Consider the following 15,845-nt stretch of genomic DNA (forward strand, 5'->3'; position numbering starts at 1 on the left):
CGCACCAAAGGGGGCGTGCTGTCGATGGTGAGTGACAGCACGCCCCCTTTGGTGGGCGTGCCGGGAGCGTGGCTGCCCAGACGGAGGCGTTCCCATGGGAACGCCTACCGTCTGGGTCCGGCCCCACTGACATCAGTAGTGATGTGAGTGGGAGTGATTTTGGCTCTGATAGAGCCAAAATCACTCCAGGGCTTGCGGCCACGAGACCCTACCGCAAGGGTCTCGTCGCAAGCCCGATGGTTGCGATGGTCTTGACCATCGCGATCATCATCATGGACGCTCGCATAAGCTGTGGGTGGTAACCCACAGCTATGCGAGCGTTCAAGAGGCCGCACTAATAAAAAAAAAAAAAACGCCCTGATTCAGAGCGGGCGCTCGTTCAGAGCATCTGGCTCTGAATCAGGGTCAGAGACCACTCTCAGGAGCTCTCGGTGGCTGTGTTCTCAGGAGCTTGGGTCAGTCTCCCTGTATACCTCTCCTGCGTCATACAGAGCTCACAATATACAGTACTACCTGGGCCTTATGGTAGTTGCTATAAAAGAGCTTGTGCGTATATTTATAATATATATTGACTATGTATCTATGTGCATTGTATGTGACTTATGAAAGCTGCTGTGTGTTATGCTGCCTTTCCTGAATAACTATCAGCCACAATCTATCATTCTCATTTACCCTCTGCTACAGGTGTGTGACACATTGTCACATTGCTACTCACACTTTCTATAACATTAGAGACATGGTGCCCCTCTATACCTGTACCCCTCTGCTTTGGTAGGCAGGTTATACAGAGCTTGCCCCTGTACGCCTTTGCTTTGGTGGGCAGGTTATACAGAGCTTGCCCCTGTACGCCTCTGCTTTGGTAGGCAGGTTATACAGAGCTTGCCCCTGTACGCCTCTGCTTTGGTGGGCAGGTTATACAGAGCTTGCCCCTGTACGCCTTTGCTTTGGTGGGCAGGTTATACAGAGCTTGCCCCTGTACGCCTTTGCTTTGGTGGGCAGGTTGTAGTGGATGTAAGAGCCTATTGCTGGGTTTTGCTGCCTTTATTTTCCTGGAGAACTGTCAGTTATAACCGTGTTTCCCATGTACTGGATATGTGTGAGGTGGGCACATTACATTGTTGCCTTTGTATGACCAAAGGGAAGTGCAGTAATTGGCCCCCAGCTGCAGGCTGTAGTAAATCACATGTACATGTGAGGACTGGGCTGCCCATCCCCCTCTCCCCTAATTAATTAGGGACGCTCAGCTGTCAGTGGCTCTGAGTATACCTTGTATTAGGAAGGGTATTACACTTTGGCGGCTGGTGATTCAGTGCCTATGGTGCAGAGATGTTATATACAGACTGATGTGCCTGCCCTCCCGGTTTTCGACGGAGGCTCACGATTTTTCGGGTAACCCCCGCACCCCCGGAAGGGTAGGGATTTCTCCCACATTCTGCCCACATCCTAGTGAAGTGGGCAGAATGAAGAGAAATCCCGCAGCATTCGTGGGTCACCGTGTAGGGGGCGGGGCTTAAGATGTGATTGTACATGAATTGCGTCATTTGGCCCTGCCCCATTTGTAAATTCTAGCCAAACGCTGCAATTTTACAGTGAGGGGCGGGGCTTAATGATGCAAATCGTCAGGCCCTGCCCCCATTGCCACCTTCCTGCTTCTCTTACGCTGGGCTGCTCCCAGGGAGAGATATTATAAGGTAGGTAACTTAGAGTTGAGGTTAATGCCCTTTTGCACATATATTTATATACAGTATATGCATGTACTGTACGTCCTGCCAGCCGGAGGTGTTTAGGTGACTTTTGCTACTGTTGAAAAGGTTTTACGTTTTGTCCCTAACCCCCCAGACTGCGGTGTAAGGGGTTACAGAGGGCTTTCTGTGACGATGGGCACTTGGCATTGTTACCCCTATACGTGATGTAGGTTACTTGTAAATATGTTCTGGAGACTTAAAGCCTCATTTATCAACGAGTTTATCACTCAAAGCTAGTGATAAATATCACTGTGTATGATAAATGGTGCTCCAGCCAATCAGCTCCCAACTGTCACTGTGTATGATAATAGTGCTCCAGCCAATCAGCTCCCAACTGTCATTTTTCTAAGAGTTGACAGTTGGGAGCTGATTGGCTGGAGCACCATTTATCATACACAGTGACAGTTGGGAGGTGATTGGCTGAGCACCATTTATCATACACAGTGACAGCTGGGAGCTGATTGGCTGGAGCACCATTTATCATACACAGTGACAGTTGGGAGCTGATTGGCTGGAGCACCATTTATCATACACAGTGACAGTTGGGAGCTGATTGGCTGGAGCACCATTTATCATACACAGTGACAGTTGGGAGGTGATTGGCTGAGCACCATTTATCATACACAGTGACAGTTGGGAGGTGATTGGCTGAGCACCATTTATCATACACAGTGACAGTTGGGAGCTGATTGGCTGGAGCACCATTTATCATACACAGTGACAGTTGGGAGCTGATTGGCTGGAGCACCATTTATCATACACAGTGACAGTTGGGAGCTGATTGGCTGGAGCACCATTTACCATACACAGTGACAGTTGGGAGCTGATTGGCTGGAGACCATTTATCATGCACAGTGACAGTTGGGAGCTGATTGGCTGAGCACCATTTATCATACACAGTGACAGTTGGGAGGTGATTGGCTGAGCACCATTTATCATACACAGTGACAGTTGGGAGCTGATTGGCTGGAGCACCATTTATCATACACAGTGACAGTTGGGAGCTGATTGGCTGAGCACCATTTATCATACACAGTGACAGTTGGGAGCTGATTGGCTGAGCACCATTTATCATACACAGTGACAGATGGGAGCTGATTGGCTGGAGCACCATTTATCATACACAGTGACAGTTGGGAGCTGATTGGCTGAGCACCATTTATCATGCACAGTGACAGTTGGGAGCTGATTGGCTGAGCACCATTTATCATACACAGTGATATTTATCACTAGTTTCGAGTGAGAAACTTGTTGATAAATGAGGCTATTGGTCAGTCTCCCTGTATACCTGTCCTTGGATGGCCAGGTTATACAGAGCCCGATTTCCTTCTTAGCAGTACTGTTTATAGTTGTCTAAGAGCTTATGTATATATGTGACTAAATATATTTTTACATTATATGTGACTTGTCATTTTGCGGTGTGTTATATTACCTTTATTCCTGAATAACTGTTAGTCCTCATAAGCCTCTGCTACTTGTGTGTGGGTTATTTTGGGTGTGAAACACTGTCACATTGTATTATATTACTTCACATAACATAAGGGATATTGTTATGTCCAAAGAAAACAAGAAGTGGGAGGCGAAAGCCCCTGTGCTGGTGTCATGTATGGCCTGTCAGGCGGGTGGTCCCCTGTGCTGGTGTCATGTACGACCTGTCAGGCGGGTGGTCCCCTGTGCTGGTGTCATGTGGGACCTGTCAGGCGGGTGGTCCCCTGTGCTGGTGTCATGTATGGCCTGTCAGGCGGGTGGTCCCCTGTGCTGGTGTCATGTGTGGCCTGTCAGGCGGGTGGTCCCCTGTGCTGGTGTCATGTGTGGCCTGTCAGGCGGGTGGTCCCCTGTGCTGGTGTCATGTATGGCCTGTCAGGCGGGTGGTCCCCTGTGCTGGTGTCATGTATGGCCTGTCAGGCGGGTGGTCCCCTGTGCTGGTGTCATGTATGGCCTGTCAGACGGGTGGTCCCCTGTGCTGGTGTCATGTATGGCCTGTCAGACGGGTGGTCCCCTGTGCTGGTGTCATGTATGGCCTGTCAGACGGGTGGTCCCCTGTGCTGGTGTCATGTATGGCCTGTCAGGCGGGTGGTCCCCTGTGCTGGTGTCATGTGGGACCTGTCAGGCGGGTGGTCCCCTGTGCTGGTGTCATGTATGGCCTGTCAGGCGGGTGGTCCCCTGTACAGTAACTAGGCCATAGTTGTGTCACTAGGCATTATCCATATAACTAGGCCATAGTCGTGTCACTAAGCATTATCCATGTAACTAGGCCATAGTCGTGTCACTAAGCATTATCCATGTAACTAGGCCATAGTCGTGTCACTAAGCATTATCCATGTAACTAGGCCATAGTCGTGTCACTAAGCATTATCCATGTAACTAGGCCATAGTAGTGTCACTAGCCATTATCCATGTAACTAGGCCATAGTCGTGTCACTAGCCATTATCCATGTAACTAGGTCATAGTCGTGTCACTAAGCATTATCCCTGTAACTAGGCCATAGTCGTGTCACTAAGCATTATCCCTGTAACTAGGCCATAGTGTCACTAAGCATTATCCATGTAACTAGGCCATAGTCGTGTCACTAAGCATTATCCATGTAACTAGGCCATAGTCGTGTCACTAGGCATTATCCATGTACAGTAACTAGGCCATAGTCGTGTCACTAGGCATTATCCATGTAACTAGGCCATAGTCGTGTCACTAGGCATTATCCATGTAACTAGGCCATAGTCGTGTCACTAGGCATTATCCATGTAACTAGGCCATAGTCGTGTCACTAGGCATTATCCATGTAACTAGGCCATAGTCGTGTCACTAGGCATTATCCATGTAACTAGGCCATAGTAGTGTCACTAAGCATTATCCCTGTAACTAGGCCATAGTAGTGTCACTAAGCATTATCCCTGTAACTAGGCCATAGTAGTGTCACTAAGCATTATCCCTGTAACTAGGTCATAGTCGTGTCACTAAGCATTATCCATGTAACTAGGCCATAGTCGTGTCACTAAGCATTATCCATGTAACTAGTCCATAGTCGTGTCACTAAGCTTTATCCATGTAACTAGGCCATAGTAGTGTCACTAGGCATTATCCATGTAACTAGGCCATAGTAGTGTCACTAAGCATTATCCATGTAACTAGGCCATAGTCGTGTCACTAGGCATTATCCCTGTAACTAGGTCATAGTCGTGTCACTAAGCATTATCCATGTAACTAGGCCATAGTCGTGTCACTAAGCATTATCCATGTAACTAGTCCATAGTCGTGTCACTAAGCTTTATCCATGTAACTAGGCCATAGTAGTGTCACTAAGCATTATCCATGTAACTAGGTCATAGTAGTGTCACTAAGCATTATCCATGTACAGTAACTAGGCCATAGTAGTGTCACTAGGCATTATCAATGTAACTAGGCCATAGTAGTGTCACTAGGCATTATCAATGTAACTAGGCCATAGTAGTGTCACTAGGCATTATCCCTGTAACTAGGTCATAGTAGTGTCACTAAGCATTATCCCTGTAACTAGGCCATAGTAGTGTCACTAGGCATTATCCATGTAACTAGGTCATAGTAGTGTCACTAAGCATTATCCATGTAACTAGGTCATAGTAGTGTCACTAAGCATTATCCATGTACAGTAACTAGGCCATAGTAGTGTCTCTAGGCATTATCAATGTAACTAGGTCATAGTAGTGTCACTAAGCATTATCCATGTAACTAGGCCATAGTAGTGTCACTAAGCATTATCCATGTAACTAGGCCATAGTAGTGTCACTAAGCATTATCCATGTAACTAGGTCATAGTTGTGTCACTAAGCATTATCCATGTAACTAGGTCATAGTCGTGTCACTAGGCATTATCCCTGTAACTAGGCCATAGTAGTGTCACTAGGCATTATCCATGTAACTAGGCCATAGTCGTGTCACTAAGCATTATCCATGTAACTAGGCCATAGTCGTGTCACTAGGCATTATCCATGTAACTAGGCCATAGTCGTGTCACTAGGCATTATCCATGTAACTAGGCCATAGTCGTGTCACTAGGCATTATCCATGTAACTAGGCCATAGTCGTGTAACTAGGCATTATCAATGTAACTAGGCCATAGTAGTGTCACTAAGCATTATCCATGTAACTAGGCCATAGTAGTGTCACTAAGTATTATCCATGTAACTAGGTCATAGTAGTGTCACTAAGCATTATCCATGTAACTAGGTCATAGTCGTGTCACTAGGCATTATCCCTGTAACTAGGTCATAGTCGTGTCACTAAGCATTATCCATGTAACTAGGCCATAGTAGTGTCACTAAGCATTATCCATGTAACTAGTCCATAGTCGTGTCACTAAGCTTTATCCCTGTAACTAGGCCATGGTAGTGTCACTAAGCATTATCCATGTAACTAGGCCATAGTAGTGTCACTAAGCATTATCCATGTAACTAGGCCATAGTAGTGTCACTAAGCATTATCCATGTAACTAGGCCATAGTAGTGTCACTAAGCATTATCCATGTACAGTAACTAGGCCATAGTAGTGTCACTAAGCATTATCCATGTAACTAGGCCATAGTAGTGTCACTAGGCATTATCCCTGTAACTAGGTCATAGTAGTGTCACTAAGCATTATCCCTGTAACTAGGCCATAGTAGTGTCACTAGGCATTATCCATGTAACTAGGCCATAGTCGTGTCACTAGGCATTATCCATGTAACTAGGCTATAGTAGTGTCACTAGGCATTATCCATGTAACTAGGCCATAGTAGTGTCACTAGGCATTATCCATGTAACTAGGCCCATAGTAGTGTCACTAAGCTTTATCCATGTAACTAGGCCATATCCATCTGAAAGATTAATTTCAATTGTTGGTGACAATAGTTTAAGTGAAATGTGTAAGTGACATATTGGTTATGTTGGCAGGTTGCAGACGTCCTGCGTGAGTCCCCTCCTTCTGCTGACTGTCATGAGCTAAGGCGCCTTCTGAGACGGCCACACGTCAAGGTAAGACACTTCCATAGAATGAGATAGATACTTCTATACAGCATATGCTAAAGGCAAAGTGGTTTGTGTGAGTGCAGCACCTCTGTACACTGTGTATACATGTATGTGTGTGTGTGTGTGTATATATGTTATCCTCGTCACCGTTTCGGGGGACGTTCTCCCCTTCCTCAGGACAATATATATGTAGAGAGAGATAGAGAAAGGGGGGGACTCCCTCTGAAGGAACACTCCCCAGTATTCGGGTGGCCGCCTTTATATAGAATCCTGCTGTTCACACAGGTACAGGTATCAAATCTATAATAAATGAAGCCAAAGGCTAGTGCAATAATTTAGTTAAAAATATATATTAATAGTTTGTCCCAAAGTGGACACGTATGAAATAAAAATGTGTAAGGTGCTGTGGATATGTCTTTACATTTATCCTGGGATAGTCCTCAAGAATCCTTCTCGTATATCTGGGTATATGACATGTAAAGCAAAGCAATGTAGTGTAATATGGTGTAATGACACAAAGGTGACTTGTACGTATCTGAGTACAATAGTGCTAATCAAAGGAAAGGAGTGATTCCTGACCGGCAGATGATTGACATACAGTGTCATTAGGGAGCGGGGGCGTGGCTGGCTGGTCAAAGTTCCTGAAAACAGGGACATGTTGCCCCCATTTATTTTCTGGGAGGGACAAGACCAGGCTCTGTGTCCACTGACACAAAATCCTGGCCTCTGAAGTGACTAGAACCAGTTCAGGCTGCAGGAGCTGAAGTTGCCCGCAGCCCTAACCAAAGGAGCCACCATCAGTCACCATGGTGCCGGTATGAGGACACCTCCTTCTGTCTGGCGCCTCCTTCTGTCTGGCGCCTCCTTCTGTCTGGCGCCTCCTCCTGTCTGGCGCCTCCTCCTGTCTGGCGCCTCCTCCTGTCTGGCGCCTCCTCCTGCATTTGCATTAAGTTGGACGGATTGCGCAGCTGTTTGTGTGCGGCTCTACCATTCTGTCCATCTCTGGATCAGACCATTAGTCCACGTCCCTAAACAGCGAGCACCGTACCAGAGAATCTCTTCATTATCTGCACATGAAAAATAGTAATGAAATTCCACTTTTCCCGTATTCCTTTTGGCTTATATTTATAAAAAAATCTGCATGTGTACATCAGAATAAAACCAATATTGCTTCTCTGATCCCAATGGTAGTCAGAGGTTAGAAGGTCCAACAGGAAAAGCCCCAGTGCGTTTTGTCCTTCCATTCAGGTCTGGACTTCATCAGGGCAGCATATATTAGTATATTAGACACAGTATATGCTGCTTCACCTCCGTCCCCAACCCGTACTCCACCCTCCGCGCTCTCCGCTGGTCAGCCCAGTCACAGCTCTATCCCTGCCGCTCCATCCTGACCCCCCAATGGTACTTTGTCATGTACCCCATCACTCTGCCCCTGGCTCAGCATTGGATTCTGGCATAAAGTAAATATAAAACTGTATGACTTGTTCTATAGGGCCCTAGACTGCTTCTATTCTGTAATGTTCCTGTACCCTTTTTACTGAGCCTCCTTATCCTTCCTTCATGCTTACAGAGAAGTGTTATGTAGCCCTTCATGCCTAACGCCTGCTTGAACCCCTCAGGCGCTGCTCACCGCCCATGATATAGTGGCTCAGAGAGATTTTGAGCCCATTCTTCCTCCGCTGCCGGACAACATTCCAGAGAGTGAGGAGGCCATGAGGATCGTGTGCCTGGTGAAAAACAAGCAGCCCCTGGTAAGAGTTGTGATATCATTTATAGCCCTAATTTATCATTTATAACCATAAAATACATTCTCTATGTATATTGTGTATTACAGGAATCTGGAACCTTGATCACTTCTCTTAAAATTGCTTAAAGCCTGGCTACTTCTGAATGAAAGGAGTGGTATATTAAATCTACATTTGATATATATACTATAATTAGTGCCCTCTCACTGGAGCAGAAATGTGTGTGGGAGCGGGTACTAATTGCCCGGGCTTGCTGGAGGGGCCCAGATCTGGTGCCACTCCCCTCTCTCTTCTCTCACATTCTGCTGTGTGCTGGGCTGCAGTGGGAGACTGCTCGCAGCTGCTATGCCTGTGGGGGGGAGTGATCACTCTGATCGTGCCACCCCCTGGCTTTGCACCGGGCTGAGGGGCTCACAGCCATTGGCATAACCAGAGGTATGGGGCCTAATAGCAAAAATTACCTCAAGGCCCCCATAGGTCTACCTATACAGTGCCCCCTGTAGTTGTGCCCTTTATGCAATGCCCCCTATATTAGAGCCCCCTATGCAATGTCCCCACTATTAAAGCTCCTTATCATGCGTGATCAAAATTGGGGGTGTGGCCTAATTATCATAGGCCATGTCTCCTTACGTGACGTTATCTGAGGGGCGTGCCCGCATGGCACGCCTCCAACTAACGTCAGGCTGGGGGGAGCCTCACTAGCTGGGCTTCCCCCAGCCCTCTCACGGTACTAAATGGATGCTGTACACATGTGTGCAGCATCCATCCAGACTCCGAAGTCCCAGCACAGCTGCGGCGGTGGGGGTTCCCAAAAGTTGACCGCCCACTTCGGCCAACGGGTGGAACAGCGGGACAGTACCGTCCTGCTGAAATCGGGATGCTGGGGAAGGGTGCGCTATCTATGTGTGGCGCCCCTGTGCGACAGCTCAGGTCAAACACCCCTAGAGCCGGCCCTGCTTATGCAGTACCCCCCAGTAGTGCCCCTTATACAGTGCCCATTATGTAGTGCCCCTTGTAATAGAGCTGTAACTAGACATTTTGGTGCCCTGTGCCAGAGAGAGCATTGGGTCCCCCCTGCACCTGAAAAAGGGCCATGGGGGAAGAGATGGGGGGAAGGGCCAGGGAAGAGATGGGGGGGAAGGGCCAGGGAAGAGATGGGGGGGAAGGGCCAGGGAAGAGATGGGGGGAAGGGCTAGGGAAGAGATGCTGGGGATAAAATAAGAGTGAGAATGATAATAAACTGGAAAATTTACAGGCCCAAACAGCACCCCCTGCCCTGCAGTGCCCTGTGCCAAGACATTGGTCGACACTACCCTAGTTATGCCCCTGCCCTGTAATGCCCCTTATGCTGTGCGCCTGGTACTGCCCCTTTTACAGTGCCCATTATGCAGTTCCACTGGTAATGCCCCTTATGCTGTGCCTCCGGTAATGCCCCTTATGCTGTTCCCCAGATAATGCCCCTTATGCTGTGCCCCCTCCGCTGTGCAGTACTTACCTGTCTTCACTATTGTAAGCGCTCCAGCTTCACTCCGGTGTCTGTGCCTGCCACTGACTGGATCCAGCAGGCGCAGAGGCTACTCACATGTTGGGTGACGTCATCAAGTCACCTGCGCACTGCATCACTGGGAATGCTGGTCTCTGAAGTGATCACGGGTGTCTTTAGTCTCTGATCGCTTCAGAGACCAGCGTTCCCAGTTGCACCAGCAGAGGGTGCAGGTGGATTTTTTTTTTTTATCCGAAGGGGGAGTTATCACGCCTCCCGGGATTAGGGCACGCGTCCTTCCACCCGGGCTCGGCGCGGCTGTCGAAGCCTGTGTGTGTGTGTGTGTGTGTGTGTGTGTGTGTGTGTGTGTGTGTGTGTATATATATAAAAGAAATATCTGTGAATTTCTCAGATGAAGGCACTCACTTAAAAATTATTGATTTTATTGAGACATTTTTCTTCAAAAAACTTTTAGACGTTAAAGTCAGACACCATATTTGGTTGTGTCGACGTTTCGGTCCAATTTATGACCGTTCTCAAGACTAGTGTCTTTCAAATCACAAGTTTATAGATCTACAAATGAATAAACAAAAAAACATAATAAGTGAAATGGTGACAATGTCTATCTGGCCCCATCCTACAAGATAATGAGCAAATAATCATTACATACGTCAAAATCATATGTATGTTCAACATACTGTATCAGAAACGCTGCCTGGCACAATGAGGATATGGACGTGTTAATATCACCTATAAAGAACAAATGAAGATATATGCAAATATAAATGCACATGTATATACACATATATGTTAACACATACATACATGGTCATGCAAGCACCTGATGTGAATCTGAAAATACATGAACCTATATATCTACCAAACAGGTGTTCATATATTCAAACGCATATATGTGTGCCAAACAAATAAACACCATCTTATATGACAAAGCACCCAGAGTGCATAACTATCTAAAGCAATTCCAAACAATATCAGACAGTATATAAATAGAAAACACATAAGTATACACTTATACCAATATCATCAAACTAGTATATATCATAGAGCAAAATCTTATATAAACTGAGGGTACAATGTCAGTCCTAATGAGAACAAACATTTTACAATATTCTGTGGCTCATATGCTTGAACCCAGGCTGCTTAAAACCAAAGCATGTAAACTAAAGTGTATATACTAGCAATATATCATTTAAACAGACTCAATATTGAGCACAACAATACTGGTATTAGTAACTGAATGGAATGCAGGACACACATTACCTTATCCTTCATAGTGGCAGCATCAACAGCAACCTGCACAGCGCACACATGGAGCTCAGAGGTCAGAGTCACTGACCATGCTTATTTATACAAGCCCAGCCACACATCCCCATGTGATATCAATTAACTCAACGATGGGCACCTGAATATGATGCAATGAACCATAAATCAACTGAAAGCAGACACTCCGACATCCGGCGGCCATATTTGAAGCCAAAAACCGGAAAGTAAGGGCAAAAATGCCCATACATCATCAAATCAAAAAACAAACACCAAAATGTGATGCAATCATATCAATAAACTACTCTATAGTGTAATAAATGAAACTAGGATCATCAAAATGCTAAAAGAATAGATCAAATAAAGGATGGGACCAGACAAAAAGTGATCACATGACAGGATCATAATATGGGATATATAATCAAAGAAATATACAATATATTACACAATAAGTGTTCAAATGATAATAAAATAAACCAAAAATATTAAATAATCACATATATGAGATTATATGATGAAGAACTATCCTCAAGCTCAATAAACAGAAGAGAAAAGCAATAGGATACCAAAAAAAACCAAAGTGTGACCGGTATAGAAAAATAAGAATAAAACACCAAAGATAGAATGTCCAAAGAATATATTAATAGATTATATATATATATATATATATATATATATATATATATATAACACAAATCGTGCATAATATTAAAAATTGGAAAAAATAAACTATAAATTATAGTGAGCTATATAAAACACACACACACATATATATATATATATATATATATATATATTTATATACATATACATACACATACACATAGACCCCTAAAAAAATAAAAAGTCACCAGATTCAAAAACAAATATACCACCACCATCAAAAAGGTTTAAATAAAAACACCAAGAGGATTATGCTCATTAAGGCCACGTGGAGCCACAGTGTCCAACGCATATATCCAGAAACACTCCTTTTTCTTCAATGATGACAGTCTATCACCACCCAACTGTGGTGGGGGAATCCAGTCTATAAGTTTGCACTTTAAACTTGCCAATGGATGCTTCTTCTCCATAAAATGTCTGGCCACTGGTTTGTCTGTGGACTTAGTTTGAAGAGCAGCCCTAATTGAAGAACGATGGTTGGCCATACGATCACGGAACCTTCTTGTGGTCAGACCGACATAATAAAGCCCACAGGGACATATCAAGATATATATAAGATGATCTAAATTACAATGCAACCGATAATTAATTTTGATTTTACGGCCAGTATGAGGATGTGGAAAAGTTGGACCTGTGATCATAGAACTACATGTCACACAATTGCCACAGGAGTAGGAACCGGGTTTTTTTGTCATCAGTTCTATCTTCGTACATTTATCCGTGGGAAATAGTGTTGGTCTCATTAATAATTGTTTCAAATTGGGGCCTCTTTTATAGGCCATCATCGGGGGACCCATTTTCTTGAACGGTAAAAGTGGGTCTGAAGTCAGGATAGGCCAGAATTTATTCAAGGATCTATTGATTTTATATGAACTACTATCAAACTTGGTGGTATAGATCATCCTATGTGGTTTCTTAATTTCAGGTGAGGTCTCAGTGTTCTCTCTTGAAAAAATATTACGAGCTTTTGTTAAACATCTGGATAAAGTTCCATGTGTGTATCCTCGATCCTTGAATTTGGAAGCCATCTCAACTAGCTGTAGTTCTCTCTCGTTTGAACTAGAGTTAATTCTCATCACCCTGATATATTGCTAGTATATACACTTTAGTTTACATGCTTTGGTTTTAAGCAGCCTGGGTTCAAGCATATGAGCCACAGAATATTGTAAAATGTTTGTTCTCATTAGGACTGACATTGTACCCTCAGTTTATATAAGATTTTGCTCTATGATATATACTAGTTTCATGATATTGGTATAAGTGTATACTTATGTGTTTTCTATTTATATACTGTCTGATATTGTTTGGAATTGCTTTAGATAGTTATGCACTCTGGGTGCTTTGTCATATAAGATGGTGTTTATTTGTTTGGCACACATATATGCGTTTGAATATATGAACACCTGTTTGGTAGATATATAGGTTCATGTATTTTCAGATTCACATCAGGTGCTTGCATGACCATGTATGTATGTGTTAACATATATGGGTATATACATGTACATTTATATTTGCATATATCTTCATTTGTTCTTTATAGGTGATGTTAACACGTCCATATCCTCATTGTGCCAGGCAGCGTTTCTGATACAGTATGTTGAACATACATATGATTTTGACGTATGTAATGATTATTTGCTCATTATCTTGTAGGATGGGGCCAGATAGACATTGTCACCATTTCACTTATTATGTTTTTTTGTTTATTCATTTGTAGATCTATAAACTTGTGATTTGAAAGACACTAGTCTTGAAAAAGGTCATAAATTGGACCGAAACGTCGACAACCAAATATGGTGTCTGACTTTAACGTCTAAAAGTTTTTTGAAGAAAAATGTCTCAATAAAATCAATAATTTTTAAGTGAGTGCCTTCATCTGAGAAATTCACAGATATTTCTTATATTTTGGAACCCAAGGGTTTGGAGAGCACCCTGAACATATAACTTTTTAAGGTGTGAGTGCAGTATATTGGACTATATATATATATTATATGGAAGAGTAGGGGTACCTTTGGTGCGCAACAAACATGAGTATTAATTGAATAGAAGAAATTTCCACCACTTAGGGGGATTTATTGCAATATTAGCTGTTGGTCAAACACAACCTCTAGTTAGTCTTCAAATCACCATAAGTTTCTGTTTTGGATATTATTCATAAAATAAAAGCCCTATGGTAGCCCATAATTCTTATACCTGAATATTTTATTCTTGGTATATCAACAGAGGTATAAATATAAACAATTTACAATACAAATCAATCCATAAATAGCATAAAACAACTTTTACTAAACCTGCCCCAGTACAGAAGGATAGATGTTATCTGCCACCTACACCTTTACATGTGTGAGCTCTTAGGTGGACCTCTTATGTGGTAGGTGCAGGTTTTTCAAAGCGATGACCCTACGCGTTTCATCCACCTACGGGACTTCATCAGGGGTAAACACAAAAATGGAACTGGTCTGAATATACACTGGATGATATGGAACTGGTCTGAATATACACTGGATGATATGGAACTGGTTAGAACATTCAGTGGTATAAGCTTATTTTCTGTCCCTTGATAGGGAGAAATTCCTTGAAAGGCTCCTAAAAGCCAAGTAGTTATTATAATGATTTTACTGGAACGATTAGATGGATGTTTCTCAACCAATAAATGTAACCAGATTCCTTAATAGCAATTTAAATATGAAGATGCATCATATACTCCCAGTGTGTAAAGATGATGAGACCCAGTGCCAAGCAAGTGGTAAAACTCTATTCAGTCCAATGAAGTGTATGTCTCCCTCTGTTAGCAGTAAAATATGTCAGCACCTGTGTGTGTGCGTGTATGTAATACTATGTATATGTGTGTGTGTGTGTGTGTGTGTGTGTGTATATATGTATATATATATATATATATATATATATTATATTTATTTATATTGTCAGGCCTGCTTCCCATTTTGTAGCCCAGTTGCTCAGATTGCTGACGTACATTGTAAAGTTTCAGTGCGGTAACTATCAGCATTTTTCATGATTTTACCTCAACTGACTGAAGCAACAGCGAGATGTGATGAGAGATTTCACTGTACTGTCCCCCATGGCGGATATTTAGTTACAGGGTGCTCATTAGTTTCTGTGACTCTAAAACAAGAGGGTCCTAGAGGAGGAGCAGTTACTATTCCTCTTTCTGGGGTATTTATTTATTTTTAAAATAATGTATGAATAGTTTATTCTTTAATCTCTTGCAAAATAGCAACTTAGGCCCTGATTCAGACCCACTCGCGAGCGGCTGTCCGCTCGCAAGTGGGTCGATGTTCTGCACTGAGCATGCGCACGACGGAGGGAGCTCCGTCGTGCGCATGCGCCAGACGTGACGAGCGAAGGAAAGTCCTTCGCTCGTTGTGTCTGATCAAAGGGGGCGTGCTGTCGATGTTGATTGACAGCACGCTCCCTTTGGTGGGCGTGCCTCCCTGACGGGGGCGTTCCCACGGGAACGCCTCCCGTCAGAAGCCGGCCCACTGACATCACTAGTGATAGAGCCAAAATCACTCCGGAGCTTGCGGTTGAAAACATCAACCGCAGGCTCCGGCTCGCAGTTTCGATGGTCGCGATGGTCAAGACCATCGCGGCCATCAAACTGCACGCTCGTATAGCCTGTGGGTGGTGACCCACAGCTATACGAGCATCCTGGAGGCCGCTCCATTTTCATGGAGCGGCCCTCATTCAGAGCGTGCGCTCTGCTCAGAGCGTACGGCTCTGAATGAGGGCCTTAATCTGTTTGAGAAAATTTGATGAATGTGTTTTACTAGTTCCCATCTCTGGACTATGTAGGATTCTGCCTTTTGTATATCCCTGTGGGTGGTCTGGAAATCCCACCAAATCCCTGGTAAAGATATTAAAGATCTCCCATCCTGTCCGTATAATACTGAAGTATGTGCTTACACTAACCCATAGTAACTGGAGGCA

The 15,845-nt window shown here is 44.0% G+C and overlaps 1 protein-coding gene and 1 long non-coding RNA gene across 2 annotated transcripts in view; one reads left to right on the forward strand and one right to left on the reverse strand.

Annotated features, from left to right (window-relative positions):
* MPP4 (MAGUK p55 scaffold protein 4) overlaps positions 1-15,845 on the forward strand; it is a 212,495-nt gene that overhangs the window by 32,522 nt on the left and 164,128 nt on the right. Inside the window, exons 4-5 of the mRNA XM_088460721.1 lie at positions 6,651-6,731; positions 8,345-8,476. Coding sequence (XP_088316847.1) covers positions 6,651-6,731; positions 8,345-8,476 — 213 coding nt within the window. The remainder of the gene's footprint in view (positions 1-6,650; positions 6,732-8,344; positions 8,477-15,845) is intronic.
* LOC148454614 (uncharacterized) lies at positions 10,390-11,316 on the reverse strand. Its single transcript, XR_015874794.1, has 3 exons — positions 11,235-11,316; positions 10,624-10,703; positions 10,390-10,526 (listed from the first exon to the last, which is right to left on the reverse strand). It is a non-coding gene; the product is annotated as an uncharacterized LOC148454614 (long non-coding RNA).

The sequence above is a fragment of the Taudactylus pleione genome, unplaced genomic scaffold, assembly GCF_031769625.1.
Source record: "Taudactylus pleione unplaced genomic scaffold, aTauple2 ptg000976l, whole genome shotgun sequence".
Lineage (NCBI taxonomy): Eukaryota > Metazoa > Chordata > Amphibia > Anura > Myobatrachidae > Taudactylus > Taudactylus pleione.